Source organism: Pseudochaenichthys georgianus, chromosome 2 (genome assembly GCF_902827115.2).
Source record: "Pseudochaenichthys georgianus chromosome 2, fPseGeo1.2, whole genome shotgun sequence".
NCBI lineage: Eukaryota > Metazoa > Chordata > Actinopteri > Perciformes > Channichthyidae > Pseudochaenichthys > Pseudochaenichthys georgianus.
The window spans coordinates 4,975,123-5,002,505 of NC_047504.1; the positions used below are offsets into that span (position 1 = coordinate 4,975,123).

At 43.8% G+C, this 27,383-nt stretch overlaps 1 protein-coding gene across 4 annotated transcripts in view; it reads left to right on the top strand.

The window, feature by feature from the left end:
- Nucleotides 1-26,725, top strand: part of LOC117458301 (ATP-binding cassette sub-family C member 4-like) — a 39,082-nt gene extending 12,357 nt beyond the window's left edge. The window contains exons 2-31 of one of the 4 annotated variants that reach the window (XM_034098687.2): nt 175-285; nt 422-542; nt 858-1,076; nt 1,171-1,260; nt 1,424-1,587; nt 1,740-1,865; nt 6,717-6,966; nt 7,398-7,505; nt 8,164-8,253; nt 8,372-8,563; nt 8,824-8,918; nt 9,297-9,383; nt 10,872-10,968; nt 11,175-11,387; nt 12,002-12,139; nt 12,304-12,341; nt 12,466-12,581; nt 12,689-12,835; nt 12,988-13,067; nt 13,186-13,336; nt 15,471-15,590; nt 15,718-15,828; nt 16,058-16,158; nt 20,684-20,875; nt 20,978-21,133; nt 21,334-21,423; nt 25,172-25,344; nt 25,435-25,540; nt 25,735-25,867; nt 25,962-26,725. In XM_034098687.2, coding sequence (XP_033954578.1) covers nt 175-285; nt 422-542; nt 858-1,076; nt 1,171-1,260; nt 1,424-1,587; nt 1,740-1,865; nt 6,717-6,966; nt 7,398-7,505; nt 8,164-8,253; nt 8,372-8,563; nt 8,824-8,918; nt 9,297-9,383; nt 10,872-10,968; nt 11,175-11,387; nt 12,002-12,139; nt 12,304-12,341; nt 12,466-12,581; nt 12,689-12,835; nt 12,988-13,067; nt 13,186-13,336; nt 15,471-15,590; nt 15,718-15,828; nt 16,058-16,158; nt 20,684-20,875; nt 20,978-21,133; nt 21,334-21,423; nt 25,172-25,344; nt 25,435-25,540; nt 25,735-25,867; nt 25,962-26,014 — 3,868 coding nt within the window. In that variant the 3' untranslated portion in view covers nt 26,015-26,725. Of the gene's footprint in view, nt 1-174; nt 286-421; nt 543-857; nt 1,077-1,170; nt 1,261-1,423; nt 1,588-1,739; nt 1,866-6,716; nt 6,967-7,397; nt 7,506-8,163; nt 8,254-8,371; nt 8,564-8,823; nt 8,919-9,296; nt 9,384-10,871; nt 10,969-11,174; nt 11,388-12,001; nt 12,140-12,303; nt 12,342-12,465; nt 12,582-12,688; nt 12,836-12,987; nt 13,068-13,185; nt 13,337-15,470; nt 15,591-15,717; nt 15,829-16,057; nt 16,159-20,683; nt 20,876-20,977; nt 21,134-21,333; nt 21,424-25,171; nt 25,345-25,434; nt 25,541-25,734; nt 25,868-25,961 lie in introns of those variants that run through there. The other 3 variants (XM_034098696.2, XM_034098705.2, XM_034098714.2) reach the window with 3 other exon arrangements.
- The last annotated feature ends 658 nt before the right edge of the window (nt 26,726-27,383 follow it).

Genomic DNA, 27,383 nt, shown 5'->3' on the forward strand with positions numbered 1-27,383 from the left:
TGTAATATTACAGATCAACAACACAGATACCATTGTCATTTATTCATTTTACATACATTTTATTTATATAATTAAATCTATGTTTTGTTTGTTTTACACATACAATGACACTTGTGTGAGTCATATTCTGTTTAAGTGACATCAGCCCTACGTGTTTCTAACCGTCTGTTCCAGCTGGTTAGTCCCGTTGCTGCAGCTCGGCCAGAAAAGGAGGTTGGAGGAAAATGACATGTACAGGGTTCTTCCAGAGGATCAGTCCAAAGTGCTGGGAGAGGAACTACACAGGTACTAAATCACCGTGATTCACTGTTGGACACCTCCCAAAAGTCTAAGTCTGTATGCATGCATGTGGAGCCAACAATAACCACTCATTCACTATGTTACTGTACAGAATGAACATGCTGCATTTTCAATGTTGCAGATGTTGGGACCATGAAGTCAGAAAGGCTACGAAGGAGCTCCGGAAGCCAAATCTCACCGGAGTTCTCATTAAGTGCTACGGGATGTCATACGCAATGGCTGGGTTGTTTACATTTTCACTGGTATGTTCTGGCTATTTAAATCCTACTTTACATTTTTCCAAGTGTAATTCATTGTGAGGGGAGGATAAGAAGTGGATTGGTATACCCAAAGGTATTCATGCTACTCAAACTAAACTGAAAGCTTTTCGAGAACAGCTGACGGCTAATCTCTTTTGGCATATTTGACAAGCATGTCAGCCAAATATCTTGAGGCCCGGGCATTTTAGTGTGTTTTGTAATTTGATTAAAACGGAAAGTTGTAGGAAGCTGCAGTTGAAGAGTTTCGCCGATGGCATCCAGCGTCGTAATGCATCTGTGTCCCTCTTTGACATGAAGGAAGCAATCAAAGTTATCCAGCCTCTTCTTCTGGGCGAAGTGATCCTGTTCTTTGAGAATTATGACGAGCAGACGAGTCTGCGCATGGTGTATGTTTACGCAGCTGCTATGTCCATCTCCCCGTTCGCGCTGACCATTCTCCAACATCTCTACTATTACTATGTCCAAAGAATAGGCATGAGGATCAGAGTGGCCATGTGTCACATGATATACAAGAAGGTCAGTGATGGGGAAAGCAACATTTCCACTCCTATAAATATGCTGGGAATTGTTTGAGTATTATTTACCAGACAGGTGACTTGTCTCTCATCAGGCTCTGGGCCTCAGCAGTGAATCCATGGGGCAAACAACCACGGGACGAATCGTCAACCTATTATCAAATGACGTCAATCGTTTTGATGAGGTAAGGCTAGATCAGTGGTAACACTGGCACCATGTTGAATAAAATAAACTGTTTTATTCAACATATGTATGTATTTTAAGTGTCTACTATGCCATGTTTGAACACTGCAAATGAAATGCAGGCTTGTTGGAATTGGGCTCTAGATTACTAATTGTCTCGATAGATTACACTGAATCTGCACTACCTGTGGCTGGGACCACTGCAGGCCATGGTGATCATCGTGTTACTATGGTGCCGGATCGGACCCTCCTGTCTGGCAGGTGTGGCAGTCCTTGCCCTCATGATGCCTGTGCAGACAGTGTTTGGAAAGCTCTTTGGCATCTTCAGGTACGCAACAAAGAAACTTAAGAAGTGCAAGGTGGCACTATTTGCTCTTTATTTTTTCTATCTGGACAGTTTTCGTTCAAAGTAATTTCTCATAATTTTAGGAAGATTGGGGTATTTATTAATATTCCTGTATTTTTAAACTTTGTTTACAGGAGCAAAACGGCAGTCCTTGCTGACAACAGAATCCACATCATGAACGAAGTGGTGTCTGGCATCAGGATCATCAAGATGTACGCCTGGGAGAAACCCTTCTCAGCTCTGGTTACAGACGTCAGAAGGTAAGGATGCAACGGTTTTGTTTAGAACAGAACAGACTTAACAATCTTTGTAATAGTTTCCGCAGCGATAACATGGGCTATTCATTTGAACTGGGACCACAGGAACATGTGTTTTCATCATATGTCCGCTAATTTTGGAAAGAATATCAATCCTATGCAGTTTACTTCAGAACTTAATTCAGTCTGGTGCTCCACCCTCTCTAGACTTCAGTTTGGGCGTTGGCCAAAGTGGTAGCAGAATGTCAAATTTCTGCGTTAGGTTGGGGCCAGCTGTTCAGCACAGCTTTTACCTTCAAATCAAGGCGAAGCATTTCGTCACAGCGTCATTGGTTAAAGGTAAGTTTGAGAAACCGGCTTGAGATACACTTTTTGTTATATTCCATGGAATGCTCTTAACATCCCGATAGCAATGAATATCTTAAGTGCTTTGACAAAAAATCCATACAAACATTTCATCTGTGGAAGCCGTAGTACTGTAAAAAGCACGACCAATCATCTGAGCCGGCCCGGCTAAAGTAACTGGATGGCCTACCTGCCTGTCAGCCTTCCACCAGTGCACAAACTTATCTCGTGCCCTCATTGGTCATGTGCTCGTTCGTGTGTGTTGGAGGAGGGGCTCTGTAAGGAAGTGGTAGATTCTTTCCAGCTGTGTGTTTTCAAATTCTTGCGCACTCAAGCTGGTTTCTCCAAAATTACATACCCCACCTTTAATCCTGATTCTCAGCTTTCAGTAGGTGTTGTATTGTTAGCTCATCTCCTCTGTCGGTTTGTTTACGGCGTGTCGTACCATTTCCAACCTTCCTTTTCTATCAAAAGTGCTGGAAAAACTAGTTGCTGCTCAGCTCCAGGACCACCTAAACTCCAACAACTTATTTGAGAAATTCCAGTCTGGTTTCCGCTCAGGCCACAGCACAGACACTGCCCTGGTCAGGGTCACCAACGACCTGCTGATGACGGCTGATGCTGGCTCTCCCTCTCTCCTCATCCTCCTCGATCTCACTGCAGCTTTCGGCACCGTCGATCACGGCATCCTCCTCCATCGTCTGCACTCCGCCATCGGACTCTCTGACTCTCCCCTTGACTGGTTCAGATCATACCTCACCGGGAGAACAGAGTACGTCTCCTTGGGCGAGGCAGAGTCGGGTACCCACAACATCACCTGTGGTGTCCCTCAAGGATCAGTTCTCGGCCCCACCCTCTTCACACTCTACATGCTCCCCCTTGGCTCTATCATCAGCCGACATGGAGTATCATTCCATTGCTACGCTGATGACACCCAACTGTACCTCAGGATCAACCCTACCTCCTCTGCAGCCCTGCCTTCACCCACACTCACTGCCTGCCTGGAGGAGATACAGGCGTGGATGAAGCAAAACTTCCTGAAACTCAATAGCTCCAAGACCGAAGCCATTATAGTTGGCACCCCACACCAGTTTCGGTCATCCACCATCACCACCATCACCTTCTCCGGCCAGGACATTACCCTCTCCTCAATAGTCACCAACCTGGGTGTTAAAATGGACGCCCATCTGACCTTTGAGCCCCACATTAAACAGCTGTGCAAGAACTTCTTTTATCACCTCAGGAACATCGCCAAACTCCGCCCCACACTCACTCTGTCTGATGCCGAAAAGCTGGTCCATGCCTTTGTCTCCTCCAGGCTGGACTACTGCAATGCACTCCTCATCGGGATCCCTAACAAAAGCATCCAAAAGCTCCAGTACACTCAGAACAGCGCTGCTAGGATCCTGATGAGGGTGCGCAAATATGATCACATCACCCCCATCCTTAAAGCACTACACTGGCTACCCGTGGAACTGAGGATCGAATTCAAGGTCTCCGTCCTCACCCACCAGTGTGTACATGGAACTGCCCCTCCCTACCTCAAGGAACTCCTCACCCCCCATACCTCCTTGCGGACCACCCGTTCCAGCAACTCCAATTTCCTCAAACCCCCCAGAACTAAGCTCCGTACTATGGGAGACCGGGCCTTCTGCTCGGCTGCTCCCAGCCTGTGGAATGCTCTCCCTGACCAAATGAGAGCACCACAGACCGTGGAGGCTTTTAAAAAAGGCCTCAAAACCCATCTCTTCAAAAGAGCCTTTGCCTAGACCTTTTTATCACCCTTTTATTTATTTATTTTTTATTTATTTGTATTGCTTTTTTATTAATTCTACCATGTTGTGTAATGTTTATTTATACTGTTCATGCTCACTACTTGTAGCACTTCGGGATTTGAATTCAAATATGAAGTGCTTTATAAATGGAACCTATTATTATTATTATTATTATTATTATTATTATTATTATTATTATTATTATTATTATTATGTTATCAGATCACTCTCCTCAATGCTCAGAGACCCAGACTGAATTATTAGCTTTATTTTGTTAAAATAGAGCTGTGTTTAAACCTTTACGAACAAGTGGATCAGAGGAAAAGTGCTTTAACCTGTTAAACCCCCATCCCTGTTTTTCAGTTCTCAGGCTCGAAAATGACATTCCAAGAACAAATGACCTTTTTTTCCTTTCAAAAGGGGACAATTATTAATCTTTTTTCTCAAAGTAATGATAAACCTGTGAGTTGGATGTAGAAAAGTCATAATCAATATAGATGTTTTTTATTTTAAAGAAAATTCAGATTGAACGTAGTAAAAAAACTCTAAATTATAGTGTCCGTCCAAAAATTATTTTTTACTTATAGTGAAAACCACCCTTGAATGATGGGATGGTAGACTAAAAGCTTTAGGAATCCAAAGTACAACATATAATAAGTACCCTGTATCAAGATTGATGCAAAACAAGTGACATTTGACCTTTTTTAGAGCAAAAAAAACTCCACCTCTGGGGTGATTTGGGTGGAAATGAGCGTTTTTGCCGTTTCTCTGGAACCCATTGGTCGATTTTGGTGATTGACATCTCTTTCTGACCGTTAAAGCCAATAGAATCGAAGGGGAATTTCCACATACATACCAACGTTACCAAAAAAAAGTGGGGGCTTTGCGCCTGCAGTTTTGCCCAGAGCGAAAGCTGTCTCACGCTCTGAAATCTGAAAACGGAAAAGTAGGTTTATTGCTTATGGATTATCAGAAATCATTTCAAAGTGACACAGACACATTGGATTAACCTTCAGCAGCGTTTTAATGCCATTGAAGACAACTTTTGATCAGACAACAACAGAGGTAAGACCTATTGCCGTTTTTGCTACCTAGCGCCACGTGTTGTGATGTCTTTTTGTTTATAAAGTCGCGAGTTCTTATCATGGAGTGATGATATAGATACCTATCGATTCTGTGTACTCTCACGATGCTAATCGATGGGTTAGATTTGCAGTTATGATATGATAAGTAATAAGGGTGTTATACCGTGTTTTCTGTGCAAACGCCGTTAGCATTATTTTTGCTCGTGGCTAATTCAGAGTCTCAGCGTTAGCTTTGTGGGTTTTCTTTGCAAAAAAAAAAAAAATCAGTTAGCTGACTTTCTTCCCATTACATGGATATTAAACATTCATAGTTTATTAAATATTAAGAAGCCCTCAGGCGCTGTTTCCTGCAGATGATGTGTTTTCCCCCCCGGTGGTGGGGGGATGGGGTTCAACAGGTTAAGTGACCGGCTTCTATGACTGGTCCTAAAACAACCTAATCAGTCCTCTATCATATAAGATTTCATTCTCATTTCATTTAATCGTTTATTTGAATAGGGACAATGCACATTAATGAACACTTTAGACAAATAATGCTTCAAGTGTAAATATGCCGGATTTTAGCTTTGAGCTAATTTCTATCCGTAGTCCCTGACGTATAACATATAAGATCATGTGTATCTTGTCACTCTTAGTTTTACTGGGGTTGGATAATCATTGACACACTGACTCCGACACTCTTATTCACACATTAACTCCTTTCTATGAAACCATTTGGAAATCCTAGAGCTTTTAAAAATAACACGATGTATTCATTTATGAAATGTCTTCTTTCTTTTTTTTAAAACGTGAGAACATTTGACTGCTGTTTTACTTTGCTGTATAAGCACAAGTTACATCTTCCTTGTTATACACGTGTGTTAACTTTGTGGACTTTGTTAATATTGAGTGTCAGCAGGGAGCACCTGACAATGGCATGCCATGTGGGAAAAAGTGTGTGCTTACTCAGAAACAAAAAGGAATATTCACATGATTGAACATTCAAGTAGAGACAGTTTTGTAGCTCTGCCAACCCACAACACTGACGTTAGCATTAGCTTGTGATAATAGTGAATTTTTTTAGGAATAGGAAATACTGTAATTGATAAGTGTGACCTGACAATGTTGCAAACTGGAAATATCTTAAACGGTACAATAAGCCTATAACATTAATAACTGAATTAAATGAACTAGCAAATAGTGTTGATAAGGTTAGAATTAGCAGATATTTCCCACTTAATCTAAACTACTGCATACGTGCAACACATGTTTCCAAAGCTACTAAAGTGCCACTGGTTGAGTATTTTATAAATGAGACACTAAAGCTGTCGCCTTTGGCAGTTTTGTGATGCAAGTTTAGTGTCTTTCTGTTGTAGAAGTTCCCTGTTTTTTTTTTACAGAACTGCAGGAATTTTCTCTGCACATTTTTGCAAGATTACGGGTATTTCCTAATGCTATTGCACAATTATGTAAAATAAGCAGGTCCAGACTCACTTGCATTAACTGAGAATTTAGGAATCTATATGCTTACTCATTAATATTCTGCATGGCCAAAGTCTGGAAAATAATCTTGCCGTTTAAAGCATGCACAAAGGTATACAAGATGGTGCCTTTGTGTAATTTGATTTGTGTCACGATCTTGACCTTCCTCATGTTGTCTTCTATTCCAGGAAAGAAATCAGGCAGATTTTGAAGAGCTCCTACTTACGAGGACTCAACATGGCCTCCTCCTTTGCCAGCAGCAAGATCATAGTCTTTATTACCTTCACTGTCTACGTTCTCCTGGGGAACACCATCGATGCCAGCACTGTGTTCGTCACAGTTTCCCTGTACGGCACCATCAAGCTCACCGTCACCCTGTTGTTCCCACTGGCCATTGAGAAGCTGTCGGAGACTGCGGTTAGCATTTGCAGAATTGAGGTAATTTGGTTAATTTGTTCTAAGTGAATGACTTTGCACATAATTGAAGTCCTGAATGACTGGTTGTTCTACCGCAGATAACCGGTTAGTGTAATCTGTTACTAAACTGGGTCATTGTGTAACTGATCTTTCAAAATCCAGCAAAGACACCAAAGATAATGATTATCTGCAAACTAGGGGGAACAATTAATGCACATTTTAAATCTTGCTGTGTCCTACCATGGGTTTGGAGCTGTGCTTAGTGAATGATCAGTAACACATTAAATAACACAAGGACGTCCAAGACACTCTCTTCACAACCTGAATCCTAATATCAGAGTTTATGAGTGACCCTGTAGGTAGTAAAAAAACCTGCAACAACAGATTCTAGGTAGGAATTATAGGTCACAGTGACAAAAGTTCTAAGTCTTGTGTCCATTAACCACTTCCAGGAATTTCTTCTGATGGAGGAGATTGAGAGGAAAAGCAGTGGGCTTTCTCTTGAGGAAAAGAAGGACAACTCTGTTGAGATTACGAAGATAACCTGCTACTGGGATAAGGTGACCATTTTAGCCCTAAAACGTTTTCTGACATTACTGTAAATGTCATCTTACAGAATATGTGTCAAAAGTCAAAGTCAGCTTTATTGTCAACATTTCTACATGTGTTATACATCCAGAAATCTTGAGATACCGTTTCCCCCAGCCCCACAGTGTGACATATATATACATAAAACAAAAAAAGGTCCTAGACAAACGGGGTATACAACAAAGTAATAGTTTTAATAAGTGCTGGTTAATAATATATTTAAAAACACAGTCCACAGTCCACAGAACATAGAAAAATGTTCAAAGTACAGTTTCAGTGCAGTAGCAGCGGAGATGGGCAGAAAAGTGACTGGTGCTGGATGAGGGAAGGTGGTGTGGGGGGGGGGGGTTAAAGTCCAGGACCATTTGGGGCAGGGGGGAAAGGTGGGAGGCAGGGTGGAGAGTTCAGGGGAGAGATGTCAGAGAGGGGGAGAGAAGGAAGGAGGGAGGGAGGGGAATGTGTGCTTTGATACAATGTATTGCCAACATTGCAAGTCTTGAACCTCGTGTTAGAAGCCAGAGGCTTGTTTGTGGTTTTAAACAATGTGACTAAATGCCACATCTGTTGTGAAATACAAGAATTTCTATCTGGTAATTGTAACTCTCAAGGACTGTTTTTTGTATCCTGCAGAGTTTGGATGCTCCATCGCTGCAAAACATCTCTATCACAGTGAAGTCTCACGAACTTCTGACTGTAATTGGCCCAGTGGGTGCCGGAAAGGTCAGTACGGCGGTGTAGACTACTTAATCTTCTGGATTGTGAATGCCTAAAACTGGCCAACAGAGTTTTGTCTGGGCACTAACAATATTTAAAACTGTCCATTCCCTGTTCCTACCAGTCCTCTCTGCTGAGTGCCATCCTGGGAGAACTGTCTCATGACTCGGGAAACCTCAAGGTCAAAGGTCAGCTGACATATGCCGCGCAGCAGCCCTGGGTGTTCCCCGGAACCGTCCGCAGTAACATCCTGTTCGGAAGAAAGTTTAACCACCAGAGGTACCAGAGAGTCCTCGGGGCGTGTGCTCTCAAGAGGGTGAGATACAACAAAGTGCCCTTCCTCATAAATGATGTAATATCAAACCCACCTGCAACCCATCACTGTTTAGTCAGAAATGTTAATTTGCTGACCTGCAAATCACTAAAAAGTGCAGTCGGGAAGCCTAATTAGTGTTTGACTTTGAAGAAGATTTGCCTGAAATGCCAAGATTTTCAACTAGAACATAAAAAAAGAAAGCTAACAGGGCATGCACATATATATTGTATTTGTACTAAACCTTGGTTGTGTGATTGCAGGACATGGAGCTGCTCCCAGATGGAGACCTGACACTGATCGGGGACAGAGGGGCCACCCTCAGCGGGGGACAGAAAGCTCGGGTCAACCTGGCCAGGTGAGACAACTATCATCTCTTTTTAGACAAAAATAACACTTCCAAAAAATGAATATGTATATTTGGCTTTAATATCAAGAGGCCAGCTACTTTAAATGATTGTTCGTGCGTTTTACAGTACCACGGCTTCCACATTTTTGTATGGATTTGTTTTCAAAGCTCTTAAGATATTCATTGCTATCAGGATGAGCGTTCCATGGAATATAACAAAAAATGTATCTCGAGCCGGTTTCTCAAACTTACCTACCCCACCTTTAAGTAGAAACACGCTTGGTAGAACTTTCCACGTTAGTCTTTACTTCCATAGATTAGTTTATGATTTAGTTCATATTTACTCAAATCATGTTTGGGTTTATTGGAATGTGTGTGTGTTTTCAGGGCTGTGTATCAGGACGCAGACATCTACCTGCTGGATGACCCTCTGAGTGCTGTGGACGCAGAGGTTGGGAGACACCTGTTTGAAAAGTGAGTGACCTGTTGTGGGCCAAATCCATTGCTCATAGTGATAATAATACAGGCAGTGAAAACACAAAAGCATTTACATTTCTTTACAATTTCATACTAACAGGAAAAGATGTGTTTACACAATATGCCAATCTGCTGTGTCATTTGAGTGGATTCCAGTTAGAAAGTATAGTAGATGATTGAAATCCTTTTCAAGTGGGGAAAGGGCACAAAAAGCTGTGAATAATTGACAATAAGTGTCTTAAACAAATTGTGGGACCAAAGTATCTGTCTACAGCAGTGTTTCTCAAACTTTTTCATACCAAGGACCACTTAACAAATAAAAAAACTCTCACGGACCACCTAACTCCACACATATCAAAAAACACATCGTTTGTCTAGAACAGACTGTAAATCGCCTGAACATGGTACAAACAGGTGGCAACATGTGTGATGAAGGTGTTGCGCTGGGCTATATCATGCAATCGAAAGTGAAACTTAACGTTGCTCCATTGCGGAGATATTCCCACGAGAGTGCGGAAAACTTAAATTCATTTATTTATTTCAAATGTGAAATGTTACCAATATACTCACGGACCACTAGGGGGCGCTCACGGACCACCAGTGGTCCGCGGACCATACTTTGAGAAGCACTGGTAGACAGCACACTCAAAAATGTGCTGGTTTGGAAATGCGGGTCACATGTGTTACAACTTAAGGCTGGAAACAAAGAGGGAGGCCACCCAGTTCAGGCCGCGGTTCAGTTAAATGCCTCAACATACCATCCAGATTAGCCAACGACTCAGAATTTTTAACCCGACCTCTCAAAAGACCATCATCTGGGGAATACTCCTCTTCCCCTTTAACCCCTGCCCCCACATCCAGAGATGGTGATGGGTGACCCACTGTCACCACTGCAGCATCTAAGGAAACGGAACAATCAACACCTGGCACAGGTTTACGGGCAAAATAGGGTTTTAGCAAGTTTATACGACAAAACTGCACCGACTTCTTCCGGTCAGGGGTCGCTATCAAATAGTTGAGGTCTGACAACTTCTTGGACACTGTATAAGGCCCAGAGAACTTGGCCTGAAACAGGGAGCCAACTACAGGCAGCAGTGCTAAAACCTGATCTCTAGGACTCAACCCACAACGTTCGGCACGTCGATCATAGAGTCTTTTCATTTTAGTTTGAGCAGACTGTAGCCTTTCTCTTGCCATTTGATTAGCCCGATACAAGCGGTGTTTGAAACCATGGACATAATCTATCAAACTTGACGGGGCCTCCTTGGCTTGCCAATCCTCGTGTAGGGTGGCTCAGATATAATTGTGTGATATAAGTGACAAAAGCTCATGCTCAAAACTTGGTGCCAAAAGACTTGATAGGAAAGAAATGTGCAGTGTTAAAAGTGAATGTTAGACTCCAATGAGTTCTAAGAGAAGCTCACCTGACTGAATAAACAGACACTTTCTTTACTTAATGTGTGTATTGTGTCTGTGTGTCCTCAGGTGTATCTGCGGCCTGCTGAAGAACAAGTGTCGTATCCTGGTCACCCACCAGCTTCAGTACCTGCAGGCGTCCGACCAGATCATCGTCCTCAAGGAGGTTGGTGCTTTCTGAGCTTTTGAAACTGAAGACACTTCAGTGACACACCTTGTTTTGCTCTGGAAGATCAGCACCCTTGTTTTTTTTTTGAGTGGAATTTGAGTTGGCTAATGTAGCTCAGTTGTGTAGCTCAATATTAGCTTCTTTCTCATTGAGACATTTCCCCCAAGGATTCACCAGCAGCGTCACCTCTTTGTCTCTCCCAGGGTCACATCATGGCCGAGGGAACCTACAACGAGCTTCAGAGCTCTGGACTCAACTTCCAGTCCCTGCAGAGGAGCGACGAGGATCAGGAGTGCTCCATTCGATCACCAGAGCCAGACACACTGTCCCTTCTCAGCAAGAGGACCAATAACTCTCACAGCTCCCAGAGCAGCCTCCTGGTGCCCGAGAGCAGATTCACTGAGCAGCAGCTTCCGGTACGTACCTTTCAAAATAAAGTGTTTTCAGGGTTATTCTACAACTGTTTCAATTACAAAGTGTTTGGTATTATATTTGTATAAGCATCCTGCTCATTTGTTTCAACCTTAAGTGTAACCATTATTTTGCCGTATAACAAATCTGGTCAATAATACCTTCTTTAAGACATTTTACAAGGCACAAGTGGAGTTAAATCAGAGTGAAGATGAGTCTGTATAAAGTGAGTGCAGAGCAGAAATTGCAAGGTTGATTCCATAATATAAATCTTATAGCCATGTGTCAGGTAATCAAACCCATTTCCATCTGCAAGAACTCATTTAAAGTCATTTCCCCTCTATGAACTGAGCACCTCTTTTTATAAATAGCACATTTGAAAAAAAACATAGTTTAGTTGATTTCTAGGAATTAGGAGACGTGCTGGAAAAACAAGAGGATTACCAGTAAACAGGAATTATTACATAATGTTTCTATGATAAGCTGTGAATGTCTGAGAAGTCGGGTCCATTGAAACAAAACTCATAATACAATCCTTGTTCCAGTGTCCTTTGTACAAGTCTGCCCAGTATGAAGTGGAAGCCAGTAGTATGAATATGTAGAACGTTTTGTTTTTCAGGCTGAAACAGTGCCCAGCGTGGCAGAGGAGAGCCGAGCTGAAGGAAATGTTAGCGGCCACATCTACCTCAAGTACTTCACTGCAGGCCACAGCCCTGCGGTGCTGGTGTTTGTAGTGCTGATCAGTGTCCTAGCCGAGGTAAGAGATGGCTCATAGGCCTTCATATACTCCAGAAGCAGCTTTATGATCTATTTTGTAAAAAGCTCATACTGAGATATGTGCTTCATGTTTCTTTTTGATGTGCTAATCAATGATTTGTACCACAGTAAATGTCTAGTAAAAAAACTTTTTTCTATGTATAGGGTGCGTATATAATGCAGGACTGGTGGCTCGCATACTGGTGAGTGTTTATCCAGGGCTATTCACACCCTAGTGTTTTTTAAAAGTTGTTGTTTTTTGAACCATGTAATATGTATTAGTTTGCCGTGCGCCTGGTCTGATTTGTTGATGCTGTGTGTCAACAGGTCGAGAGGGGAGTTCTTGAACAGCACAGCCAGAGATGTTACCCTCGGCTCTGGCATCAATGCCACTCGCTCAGAACAAGAGGCCGATCTCACGTTTCACCTTGGCATTTATGCAGGTGAGCCTTCCCTTCCTATCACCACAAATACTGTTTGTGGTGTTTTTAAAGTCCATGCTATTAAGTAGAGCATGTTCAAATGCAGTCTTCTTGTTTCTTTCTCTCAGGTTTGACAGCGGCTGCGGTGGTCTTTGGCTACATGCGCAGTTTGGTGTTGTTTCACGGACTGGTCAGATCGTCTCAAACTCTGCACAACAGCATGTTCAGCGCCGTCATCCGCACGCCTGTTCGCTTCTTTGACGTCAACCCCATAGGTGAGCCTTAACTTCAGAGTCACTACTGTTTAAAATGGAGCCGGGGTCCTGTTTCAATAGTACGACATATGGAGGCAAACCAGGCTTCTGACCTTCTGGATAAAGAAGTGGCATTTGTTTTTCTGACTGACTTTTCTTTCTTTGCTTTGTAGGAAGGATTCTCAACAGGTTTTCCAAAGACATCAGCCAGATGGACTCCCTGTTACCCATCACCTTTGTGAACTTCTATCAAGTAAGAAATTTAAATGACACATACACTGATTGTGTCAGTTCTCCAGTTCTTTAAGTCAACAATTCTCGACATGATCTCATTTTTCTTGAACTACTCAATTATTATTGTGGTTTTGCAGTTATTTTTACAGAATGTGGGCGTGATCGCGGTGGCGGCCTCGGTCATCCCTCTCATCCTCGTCCCCGTCATCCCTCTGCTCTTCATCTTCTTGTACTTGAGATGTTTCTACCTCCATACGTCACGAGACATCAAGCGCCTAGAATCTACAAGTATGTGTTTATGGGTCCTTTCCATAATATACCATTCCATTTCATTGAGGAGTGGGCTTTTTAAATAACGTTATATAATAATTAGGGCTGTCAAACGATTACAATTTTTAATCAGATTAATCACAGCTTAAAAATTAATTAATCATGATTAATCACGATTCGAACTATGTCCAAAATAGGCCATTTCTTTATGTATATTGTTGTGGGAATGGAAAGATAAATGAAAGCAGGCGGATATATCCTTTAACATACAGTATCTATGTTTATTATAAAAAACTTCTGTGTGTCAAAATGAAAGACAACCCACACACCTATCGATCATCAAACCGTGGGGTCTTAATTCATTACGTGTTGATTTCTATCAACGGGGGAGTACTTCAGGAAAGTCGACAGAGGGGGACGGCTAGTGGAGTACTTCGTGACCACAGTGTGAACGTTGTGATCAGCTGTTTTAGCGCAGTTCTCCAGTGAAGGGGGGGAGTCTCCCTCCGCAGCCGGTTGGCGTAGTTTTGGCACAGTTCCGTTGTACAGACCGACGTTAACAGCAGCCCTGTCTGTGCACACGGAGACCGACTCTGTCGTCCGGTGATCTAACCGCCTTCTGGAAAAGCTTCACAAGTACGTCGGTACGCAAATGCGTTTTGTGACACAAGTGACGGTACGCATTTCAGATTACGCACATAACCTGCGTACCAGTTATGTGTTACCTGCAGGGCCGGCCCTCGGCATAGGCAGTATAGGCGAATGCTAAGGGCGCATCAACCCATAGTGGGCGCCAAAAAAAATAAAGAAAAAAATTAGGAAAAAAAATGTATAACACAATTTCCCGATTTTGGATCAACATCTTATTATCTTATACTAACAGAACTACACCATAATTGTGTACAGCGCCCATAAACTATGGCGCACCCCCCCCAAAATCAAGTTGAACTGCCCCAGCAAAACCCAGAGGTTAAATGTGAAATTGTTCTTTTTTTTAAATAATGGTTTTAGTTTGAAATTATAGGTTTTAATTTTGTATTTGTGTTAATTTAAAATAAATCAAACTCCCAAAAAACGTATACAGCTTTTATTAACATTGGAATTTACTGTGTAAGCGGCCGCAGAGTGGAGAGCTTTAGAGAGCTCTCTCCTGAAAGATTGAGGCTCTGATAACCTCAGCTCAGTGAGGTAAAGGCACACCTTTATATGATCATTATAAAAAAATAAGAGAATAGATGAAAAACATGGATAAAATACTATATGACAGTACAAAAAAAAGGGGGAGTGATTTGTAAAATATCCATAAAGAAAGATAAATCTACTTACAGTTCCGTTTCATATGGGTGTTGAGAGAGATTCCATAGATCTGCTAATGTTGCTCTCAAAGTGCACCAGATTGATGCTTTTAACTTCAATATTAAAAAAAAAAAAAAAATCTTCCCAGGGGAGCATGCCCCCGGACCTCCCTAGAGGATGTTAGGTCCACCCCCCACTTAAATCATGTTCACATGGATAGGACACTAAATACAGTTGCACACATCTTGTGTCCATATCTTTCTGTTTTGGTGGTCATGCCACAACCGTGCATGCACGAGTCATAGTGAGTGTCTGCATTTGAGGGAGGAGGGAGGGGGGGCGCCAGCTAAAATCTTGCCCTAGGGCAGCAACTTGGTCAGGGCTGGCCCTGGTTACCTGTACTACAGCAAAAATATTCTCCGTCGGGACTTCCTGCAACAACACCACGCCGTTATCAAAGATGTTCTATTGAGAAGATGATCACTACGTGACAAAAGTTTTCAAACCGTGGCTACTGAAATCAATCTTACTAACTGCTGTCTGTGCAATTTACTCCGCGAGTTGGCGGACTTTATTTTGCTTACTTTAACATCATTTTTCATGGTGCGGCTAAGCCATTTCTTGGTATGGGTGTAGCCTACCCCAGCCATACCCTGGCGCTGCCACTGGTGGCACGTATGGGGCGGGCCATTCTGCACATGCGTTAAATGCGTTACATATTTTAACGCAATTAATTCAAAAAATTTATTACCGCCGTTAACGCGATAATTTTGACAGCACTAATAATAATGTTTGATACACACAGAGATGAGCAGATAAAAACGATGGTTTCAACCCTTCTTTTTTTCTCCTGCAGCTCGGAGTCCCGTGTTCTCCCACCTGTCTTCATCTCTTCAGGGCCTGTGGACCATCAGAGCCTTTAGAGCTGAGGAGAGGTTAACGAAAGCCTTCGATGCTCATCAGGACCTGCACACAGGTTCTACTTTACTTCATATTGAGCTTTTCATCATAAACATGTTACCTTTCAAAAGTGTGGTTATTATTGTCTGCAGTGTGGACAAATACAGTCTTTGCTGAAATCCATTTTCTCTCTCTGGTTTCAGAGGCGTGGTTTTTGTTCCTGATGACGTCCCGCTGGTTCGCTCTTTACCTCGACAGCATTTGCTCAGTATTTATCACCTTCGTAACCTTTGGCTGTATCCCGCTCAGAGATGGTAAATGCACCCAGAATGACTGTCAATCAATTGTAGTACCAAGCTTCACAAACGAGTGCAATCGCGTACCTGTATTCATGCAGCACATTACAAAAGACATCAGCTGATGTGTCAGGTCAGCTTCTGGTCAGCTATCGTCTCACGTCTCTTTAAGAGCAGAATGGCTTTAAGGGAGTTCCCTACAGCGAGTAACGTAAAACCTTGTAAAGAGTGTGTGTGTGTTTCTCAGGGCTGAATGCTGGGGAGGTGGGGCTGGTGCTGACGTATGCTATGACTCTGGTGGGCAACTTCCAGTGGATGGTGAGGCAGAGTGCCGAGGTGGAAAACATGGTGAGAACTGAATGGTCTGTCTGTCTCAGGAATGTCTGGTGGGAATCTGTTCAACCGTGTGCTTCATTGAGTCATGGTGTTACAACCCGGCTCCTGGGCTGCAACATAAAGCAGGGAGGCGAGACGAGGGGTATGATAAATAATGTTCATTTATTCAAAACAAACAAGTACACAAACAACAAAAACCGGCAACAGGTCCCTGACGCTGCACAGGACAAGTGCCCAGAGAAGACCGAGCGACGTAACGGCTGGGCTCCTCCTATATGCTCTTCCTTTCCAGGTGTAACTCATCCGGCAGGTGCGCCTCATCAGACAGCTGCAGCTGGAACCTGCAATCACACACACAACCAGACGGCACCCCACGTGGTGTGGAGGGGTCGTCACACTCCCCCCCATAAGAAAGGAGTTCCCCTAAGAACACCGTTAAGTACCCGAATAGCTAGGAGCTCTTCTCCGATATTCCGGCGTGGACAGAAAACCTCTCTGACCAGTCCCCTGACCGTGCACCGGGAAGAACCCGGAATGTCCCTCCAGAACCCGCAACCTAGACCCTGGCAACAAACCCAAGACCTGACCCCCAGGTCGCTGCCGAACTGCCCCACCCGTCCGACATGCGTGACATGACCCAACATGCAGAGACACATCTCTCCTCAACCCAGGCCAAAAGACATGCCGCAACAGGTAACCACATGTTTTACGCACCCCCCGATGTCCCGACTGCCCATGCGCTTTTCTGAGGACCTCCTCACGAAATCTGACCGGAACCACAATCTGATACGCTGGCCCACCAATGAAGCCTTTCCCACGTGACCACCACTTTCTGACCAGCAATCCCCCTTGCAGCTGACAAGCCCTGGTGACACCATTTCCATCCTCGGTGGAGAGAACCGCCTCAAAAAACGGACTGAGGGAAACATCCGCTTTCTGCTCTGCCACCAACTCACTACGGGATACAGACAACAACCAGTCAGGAATAACCACCGAATCAATCTCACTGACCTCTTCCCCCTGCCCAGACTCCCCCTGTGCACGGCTCACAGAGCAAGCCACAAACACTGCAGGAGAGGACTTAACATTCTCCTCTGCGTTAACAGTCACAGTGGGTGAAGATGACTGCATGGTAGGTGGTGCACCCTCAGCCCACACACGGCTGCCAGCCAGGCCGTTATCCAGGATAACATCCACACCACCAATTGGCATTACAGGCCGGACCCCCATGGCGACCTCACCCTGCACCAGACCTGAGTTAAGCACAACAGAATGCAGAGGAACGGGCACAATATTCATTCCCATCCGGACAAAATCCCCAGTTCCAGATTTGTCAGAAAATGGTAACACAGAGCTCAGAATGTACGAGTCATACGATGCAGTGTCTCTCAAAATCTTTACCGGCACGCTGATATCACTTCCCACCAACGACACGTATCCGGTTGACACAAATGCCGAAAACACTGGGTCCTTCCACCCGCATGGCTCATTAATCTGCTGACAGGAGAGATGACAGGTAACGGCACCACAGACACAGCACAAGCAGCAGAGTTAAACTGGCCTACACAGTTCCCCCTGCTAGCCTTAGCCTTCCAGTGCCCTCTCTCCCTGCAGTAATGACAGATCTCCGAATCTCCCAGTGGCTGACCTCGCATCTCACGCTCACCCCCGTGCGGATTAGCTTTCTCTTCCCATCTCCCTGCACGATACATACCCCCTCCATCCTGGACCCTGAAGTTGTGACCGCCCCTGTGCGTTAGCACATAGTCATCTGCCAGAGCAGCAGCCTCTGCAGCAGTCTTCACTTTGCGCTCGCTGATGTAAACCGCAATGTGGCTGGGCACAGAATTTTTAAATTGCTCCAACACCATCAACTCACACAATGCGACATACGTATCCACTTTCAAGGAGTTACACCACCTACCGAAAGAGGTAACCAGATCCCTGGCAAACTCAACATGTGTCTGCCTGTCAGACATCTCCCAGGACCTGAACCTCTGCCGATAAGCCTCAGGGACCAACTCGTAAGCCCTCAACACAGCAGTTTTAACCCTCAGATACACTTTGCTGTCCTCCATCGTTAAAGCAGAGTAGGCTTCCTGGGCCCGACCTGTTAGCACACACTGCAGCAATAAGGTGCTATTAGCCTCTGACCACTCTCTGCTCTCAGCAACACGCTCAAACAAGGAGAAAAACGTATCTGGATCTCGTTCATTAAACTGAGGCACAACCCGCAGATTACCGGAAACGTCAAATGGAGTAGCTCTACCAGGGAAATTAGAGGCCTGACTTGCACCACCAGCAGGAAAACCCAACCTCCGCTCCTCTAACTCAAGCCTTTTAATTTCTACCTCCCCCCTTATTTTTTCCACTGCCAGCTTCTCCATTTCTGTTTGCAACAACAGCAACAGCTCCTTTCTCTGTTCAAAAGTCAGGCCTGTATCACTGCAGCCAGACGTACTGCCACTGCTAGGATTAACAGTATGTTTTCCTCCTTTGAAAACACCCAACTCAAACAAATTTGCTCTTACAATCCCTCTTATATTTTCCTTCATCCTCTTATCCCCAACATCCAAGCGGAAATGTTCAGCAACACCGATCAGCTGCTCACGTGAGAAACCCTCCAGTAGCTCCTCTGTAGGCGCTCTCACAAACTCCTCCACACTCTCCATCATGCAAACACGGAGTGCACGTTCACGCTACCACACAACCTACACGCTACCGTGGCCCGTCCCTCTAACTGCCTTCAGAAACTAGCTAAACTCCCCGCTAGTCTTCAGGTGCTAATTATGGCGGGTACTTATGCACTTTTCTACCGTAAGCTCGGCGAGGCGACCAGCAAACCGGCAACTCCACCCGCAGCCTCGGCGTGCTCCCGAGCTAATAGCTCTAACCACTTTCACACCGCACTAACAGCCCCCCCTACGACCTCCAAGGAAGACCGTAGTATACCTAACAGGGACAGACACCACGGTAACTAATGATCTGTCTCTACTTGCTGCCATACACTCTCCGTGTACTTGAACTGCCAAACACTCACCCCCGTAACGCTACTCCCAGCCAATCAGCTGCACACAATGACAGCTGCGCGAAATCCGTCCCCACAACGGACATCCAGTTCGCACACGTTTCCCAGGTCCAAAGCAACGAGCCCCCATATGTTACAACCCGGCTCCTGGGCTGCAACATAAAGCGGGGAGGCGAGACGAGGGGTATGATAAATAATGTTCATTTATTCAAAACAAACAAGTACACAAACAACAAAAACCGGCAACAGGTCCCTGACGCTGCACAGGACAAGTGCCCAGAGAAGACCGAGCGACGTAACGGCTGGGCTCCTCCTATATGCTCTTCCTTTCCAGGTGTAACTCATCCGGCAGGTGCGCCTCATCAGACAGCTGCAGCTGGAACCTGCAATCACACACACAACCAGACGGCACCCCACTGGTGTGGAGGGGTCATCACAATGGTCACTGTGACCTAATAAAACATGACACTCTTACACACATGTGTAATAGGATATAAGGATTAGGGCTGAACGATTAATCGATTTAAAATCGAAATCGCGATTTGAAATGATACGATTATCAAATCGCAAAGCCTGCGATTTTTTTTAAACTTTTTTTTTCTTTCTTGTGTGTCAGTCATCCACACCAATCAGAAGTGCTGTGTTCCACATGTACCAGCCATTGTTAACCAATCAGAAGTGGCCCATGATAGAAGGTGATAGACAGGTTGATCCAATCACCTGCCAAGTATTTTTGAAAGTGCCTGCCCTTTTCCAATGGAGCTTTCCTAGATGGTTTGGTGAAACAAACCATCTGAGTCAGGTTAGTAATGCTCCATCACATGTAAACAAAGACGAGATTACGTACAAAACACGTCAGGCATTGTTTCCGATAGCAATTTTCTGTGGGTCCGCTGCCGATTTGACGTCAGATCGGAAGGACACGTCACAGCGGATGGAAATCTGGATCAGCTCCGTTGTAGCCCCGTTTTTAGAGATTTGGGTACGGAGGAAAAGAGAGAGGGTTGTATTTTCTGACGCTGCGTGAGTTCCCCGACGCACCGGGGACACATGTTTATGTATAAAAGACTTCACAAAGTGCATTTTGCATGATAGGTCCCCTTTAAAGCAACCCAACGGAAGTTTCATGTACGTTTAGTTCTTTCACTCGTAGCTCGGGCTGCGGGGGTGCTAGAGATGGGAGCACGTTGATGCGACAATCCTAGCCGGAGATATGGCAGCATTTTACAATAAACTTCCGTTGGGTCGCTTAAAAAGAAATATCGCAAATCGAATCGCAATATCTGTCAGAAAAATCGCAATTACATTTTTTTTTTTTTAATCGTGCAGCCCTAATTAGGATGTGATTACATTAGCAGCTGCTCAGGTTTTAACTTGCTTGTTATGTTGTTGGAGACTAACCGATGTAGTACATTTGTGTAGCTGTTTATGGAGGACAAAAGTATACAATGATGAGAAGCAGCAGAATTAACACAACTAACAAACATTGTAAATAATGTCTCTTTGAAGATGACGTCAGTGGAGAGGGTGGTGGAGTACACCGAGCTGGAGAGTGAGGCACCCTGGGAAACTAAGAAGCGTCCTCTTCCTGATTGGCCCAACAAAGGCCTAGTGACCTTTGACCGTGTCAGCTTCTCCTACAGCCCAGAGGGAGCGCCGGTCCTCAAAGACATCAGCTTCACCTTCAAACCCAACGAGAAGGTGAGACACATGTTGGCTCCCCGCCAGCGTCTGCCTCATTTATTAGTTAATATGTTGAACACACATGACGGATGCCGCTCACTCTTGTTCTCTGTGTGTCAGGTGGGCATCGTGGGGAGGACGGGCGCCGGGAAGAGCTCTCTGGTGTCGGCTCTGTTCCGCCTGGCCGAGCCTCAGGGGAAGATCTACATAGACGGAGTTCTGACCTCTGAGATCGGCCTCCACGACCTGCGCACCAAGATGTCCATCATCCCTCAGGTGAACATCCAAAGACCTTCTGTTACCATGAATTTTGGAAAATCATGTCATTCTAACAATTGGATACATTGAACTTTTTATTCTCACCATGACATCTTTGTTTTCAGTATCTGAATCTAGAGATTGAATGTTCTTTTTGCCCATTTGAGGATGAAAATCCAGCTCGAGTCTGACCACGTTTCTGTTCCCCTTTTCCCCAGGACCCGGTGCTGTTCACTGACACCGTGAGGAAGAACCTGGATCCCTTCGGCCAGCACTCTGACGAGGACCTGTGGAGGGCTCTGGAGGAGGTCGGTACCCCCCGTCATTTCATTTCATTTCAAACCTTTATTTACCCAGGTGTATCCCATTGAGATCATTGATGTCTTTTTCAAGGGAGACCTGCTCAAGTAGGTTCCACATGAAACATAAAAACATAAACAGAACAACAAAAAGGACATCATACAGCATCATTACAGGGTTTACAATTTACATAACTATCCACATGTGCCGGTACCAATAGCTTCTGATTGACTAGCATCCAACCGAGCTTTAAAAACATTTAGTGGCACCAGATTGTTCAGTTTCCATTTCAATTGCAGACTATTCCAAGACAGAGGAGCTGCGCATCTAAAAGCTGTCTTCCCTAAGACAGTCCTAGCAGTTGGCACATTTAATAAAACCACAGCATTCGATCTCAGGCAGGAGCCACTTACAATTCTCCGAGAGATCAGGGAGCAGATATAAGATGGAAGTTTCCCTAACATGGCTTTGTATATAAAAATGTACCAGTGACTGAGCCTCCGTACACTTAGTGAAAGCAAACCAGCCCTTGCATACAGGGTACAGTGATGGGTTAATGCTTTACAGTTTGTCACAAATCCCAGTGCGCTGTGATACGCAGCATCTAACTTGACCAGGCAATTGGCAGGTGCATTCATATAAAAAGGTCACATCACTGTAAGTTATATTCTTGTTTAAATAGACTTCTCTGTTTCATGTATTGTACTCTGTATAATTGTTCTGTACAGTTGCGAGCCGTGACTTTTATACCTAGGCCCTCTGACCCCCCTTCCCTCGAAAGAAAAGAAGAGATATTACATCACAGCGTATACTTCATCGGAATATCAAAACAGCGGCCCGGGGTGCAAAACGCATCAATGACAGCGACCCTCTACCACACAAAACAACACCATTTATATAAACACCTATCATCACAGGGCACCCACCTGTTTTGTTACTTCCCTTTGTACCCCTAGTTAGGAGGGAACGTAACAAACTAGGGACTCCTAACTCCTAACTAGGGGTACAAAGGGAAGTAACAAAACACCAAAATAACCAGGTGAGAGAAAAAGGAGAGGAAACTGTCTACTGAAGCCACAAAGTGATGTTTTAATGGACAAAAGAAAAAGGGCTCACCAGCCAACTTGCAAACTAAAATAAACAATACACGAAAAGGTAAACTGGAGCACATCTAACAATTCACAAGAAGACAGAGACATGATGCACACATGCAGCCAGAGGAGAAGGAGAGAGCGACTGCAGCCTTCCTCAGGTCCTTTATGGAGGCCCTGATTGAGGATTGGGAGCACCTGGGGAAAGGCTGCACCTGGGGACAATCAGGCTGCACCTGGGGAATCAGAGGGAGAGAGAAAGACACACACACCCACACAAACACTACGGCACGTAACAGTCCGCATAAAAATGTAAGGTTGCTCCATCGACATTTTCACCTAAACTATTGATGTAGATGGAGAATAAAAGTGGACCTAAAACAGAACCTTGAGGAACACCATTAGTAATGTTTAACCACTCAGAAGATAGCCCATCAAAATGAACACATTGGGACCTTTCAGTTCACAAACCACCGCACTGCATGGCTGGATATGCCATGCCAACCTTAGCCAGAGCTGATAATTTAGAGATGGGCCTATAATTATTTAATAAAGTGGCCTCCCCTCCTTTTAGTAGAGGCAGGACGAGAGCTGAAAATAGATTAGAATAGCGATAGAATTACTAACAAAGAACTGCTAACAGAGCACTTATATACTAATAAAGGACTGGCTTACCTAAAGCCAGTTGAGTAGCACTTGAACTGATTGGCTCTATGAAACCTGATGTACTTATATGATTCTGTTTTCTTCAAGGTTGTATCTTCCTGGTCGAATGTACTTATTGTAAGTCGCTTTGGATAAAATAGAATACGCTGACTTCCACAAGAGCCGCGTTCACACTGCGGTACTTTTCCCACAAAGGTTCATGCGAACTTAGTTCATGCAAACTCTTTAGTTCGCATGAACTAAGTACAGATCGCGTTCACACCAGAAAAAGTCCCTGGGGGTGGATTAGGCAAATGAAGCCGCTGACGTCACTTCTTCTTCTTCTGCTTTGGGTTTACTGGCAGGCCGCAAACCACTTCACGGCGTAAGTCCCCGGCCGGAAGTCCCCGGAGTTGGGGACTGGCTTCAGTAGAAGCTGCTGGGAGTCCCAGCAGCTTCTACTGAAGCCTTCCGAGTAAATCGCCAGAACGCCGACACCTCCTCATCTCCACCGCTCCCATGTTTTATTTTGTGTTGCCATAAGTTAGTCTCTCTGCGTTTCTGCGCTGGGCTAATGCTAATGCTAATGTGAGGATAATAAAATGGCGGCTTCACAAAACTTTTTGGGAGTTTTACGGGGCGTGGTTTGCAATTCCCCCAACCAATCAGGAATATAGCTCTTTTCTCAAAAAAGAGCCGCTCGAAAGTCCCTGCTAGAGACTTTCGAGGGGGTAAAAAGGTTCGCATGAACTACTTTTAGTACCGGCTCTTTTTGGTGTGAACGCGATCATGAACTAAGTTCGCATGAACCTTTGTGGGAAAAGTACCGCGGTGTGAACGCGGCTAATTTTGTAATTGTGTTAGTGCTGAGGGAGAGGTTAAAAAGAGTAGTGAGAGGTGGAGCAATACAATCTGCAGATATCTTTAAAAAGAAAGGTTCTACGTTGTCCGGGCCAGCCGGTATCTTAGGATCTAACTTGGTTAAAGCTTCACGAACAACATCAACAGTAAAAGTCACATACTGTAGTGTTCACAGAAGCAGAGTTAGTGACAGAATGAAACGGAGAGCCACAGGACACAAAATGCTCATTAAAACAATTGAGCATAGTAGCCCTGTCCGATATAGAGCCAGATGCTGTGGTAAGGCACGGAGGTAGCTCATTACGGATATCACCGGTGGATATCGATTTAATGGCTTTCCAAAATGTTCCAGGATTATTCAGGTTCTTTGTGGTAACTGACAGATAATACTTAGACTTGGCACTTTTGACATTTGAAGTGAAGCTATTTCTTAGCAGCCTAAAGCGTAACCATTACGCCTGATCTCCTGGCCTTTGCCCAGGCCTTGTTTCTCTCATGAAGGAGACTAGATAATTCAGCAGAAAACCAAGGATTGTCTCGTCCCTTCACTCTAAATTTACTCAGGGGTGCATGTCTATCAATCATTTCCATAAAACCAAAAATAAGACCATGCACAAAACCCTGCTCCACAAAATGTTTTTTGTCTCTCTTAATGATAATGCGAGGTTTAACCTTTTGGACCTTAGTGTCCCTAATTGTGGCTACAACACAGTGATCACTCAGATCATTTGCAAATACTCCCACAGCTGAGTATTTATAGGGAATATTAGTTAAAATGAGATCAATTAGGGAGGATTTATTAGGGGACTTAATGTTAGGGCGAGTAGGACTGTCAACAATCTGAGTAACATTTAAAGAGATACAAAGGTTTTTAAAATCCTCTGACACTGCAGTTAACCAGTCCCAGTTAAAATCACCAAGCAGCACTATGTCCTTGTAGTCTAGTTGAGAGTACATTTTTACCAAAGAAGATAAAGACTCCTTGACAGCTGAGGGGGGTCTGTTGACCCTTTGCTACTTCGATATTTAAGGCTAAAAATTGTAGTTGTTTACTAATAGATTTGGAAACCATCTTGGTTACACAAAACTTATAGTTACAGTTCAGTGAGATCTCACTCTGCTCGGGGCATCGGGCTAACTCCCCCTTTCCCTCCCGCAGGTGCAGCTCAAGTCGGTGGTGGAGGAGCTGCCCAGGAAGCTGGAGACGGTGCTGGCCGAGTCGGGGTCCAACTTCAGCGTGGGCCAGAGGCAGCTGGTGTGTCTGGCCCGGGCCGTCCTCCGACAGAACCGCATCCTAGTCATCGACGAGGCCACGGCCAACGTGGACCCCGGGTACCGCTCGGCAAGATCTCGCTTCGCTTATTTTTAAGCTTAAATCGTTCGGTCTACAGATGTCCTTATTGTTACCCTGTCTCTCTACAGAACGGATGAATTGATCCAGAAAACCATTCGGGACAAGTTCAGAGAGTGCACCGTGCTCACCATCGCTCACCGCCTCAACACCATCATAGACAGCGACAGGATCATGGTCAGTCCTCTCTTCAGCCTCAGTATACTATGATTCCCAAACAATTATGTTCCCTATACTTGATTACTGATTATATTGTTCTAAAGTAGTGCAGTCATTTAGTACATCAATGTTATATCTGTCAAAGTACTGTCCATCCGCATTATGCCACTTGGAGAGCCTGACTGACGTTTTTGTTGTTATCCTGCTTTAAGGTTCTAGACAGCGGTACCATCCAGGAGTTAGACCGGCCCTTTAACCTGCTGCAGAACAAAGACGGAGCCCTCTACAAGATGGTGCAGCAGATGGGTCGGGCGGAGGCAGCCGCCCTGCTGAAGGCAGCCACAGGTGAGGAGAAAAGTGCATAATGAATATTATTTGGAACTTTACCTTAGACTTTTTTGTTTTTGCCAAATTGATGATTTTTCTCACACTTGCAAAGGTAACTCGGGAGTCTGTCCAGCAGAACAAGATTTAGAGAGAAGGCTAGTCTGAGAAGACGTAACATTTCTTTTATTTTGAAATGTGCAAATCAACCTGGTAATGGTGAAGGACATCTTTTTCTGCCACCATTTTATTTTCAGTTCTGAAGCTGTGCAGGAAAGTTAGAACTGTGTCTTTTAAAGTTGATAAGTCAACAATCATGTTTATCACATGTGAATAAGATGGTCCGGTGACGGTGTGGTACTTACTGTGCAAGGTAAGTCCAACTGGGACATCTTGAAATGGCAATGCAAACCGTCATTTTTAATCCAGGTTATTCAACTTTTAAAGTTGCTGAGTTGACGGTTAATGGGTCACCTCATAAGGGTAAACACTTTTGTGCAAATACACATGTGTAAAAATGTAGTGATTGTCAATCGTGTGTTAGTCATCTTACAGTTATTAAGCCTTTTACATTTTTAATGTCTGTTTAGTTGTTTTTGAAATGCTGCTTTTTTTCTTACTGCAGTAAAATGAGACCTATGATGTAAGTTTTTGTATGTATTTAAAATCAGATCTCAGCCCAAAACAGAACTGTTTATTGTGTTTATTTCTGTGGTTTGTCAGGAGATGACTGAATTCATTCCAAATGGCAGGATGTTTGTGGAGAAAATATTTTCGATGTCATACCATTGATACCATGTGTCAGTTTATTTTTTCTATTATCATTATGAACCATTACCACGATGATGGCCATATTGAAATAAAATTCCTTAAAACGTTCTTATCGTTGTTTTTATTTTTGAATGACCATTTTAGGTAAGCTTTTTTTTATTGTCTTTTTTTATTTTTTATTGCAATATTTCAAGTTATCTAAACCTTCGACCAACCAAAAATCAAAATGTACAGAAAATGTAGAACATTGAAATCTGTTCAGTTCTTTCAGCCTTTCATAATTAAAGGGCCAGTTTAGCAGTCAGTACAGAGTTTGAATAGTAACGTTTTTTTAAATGAACTGTATAATAAACTTTTTCCGAAAAGGCCTTTTTCAGAGACAATAATTCAATAAATTAAAATGACCAACAGGTGTTTATTGTATTTCCAAATTCCAAAATATGAGGCATACCATTACTGGTTTATGAAGATTAAGCAATCCCATGGTTTTATCCTCCATAACTCATAAATCAACCATCCAATGTGTGCACCGTGTGTGCTCTACTGGGAAAGATAGGAAACTTAGGTGTTTCATTTAATGAAAAACAATGTTAAGAATTCCAAAACGTTTAGAGCCCTTTGCATTTACTTTACTATAATTAACAGACGTAAATGCATTGAATCTAGCAATCTTTAGATATATATATATATACAAACAAAGAGTTCCCAGAATCCTCAGCGGTGTCATGCTAGCATTGTGAAACAAGTTAAAGGTAGTATTAAGCAT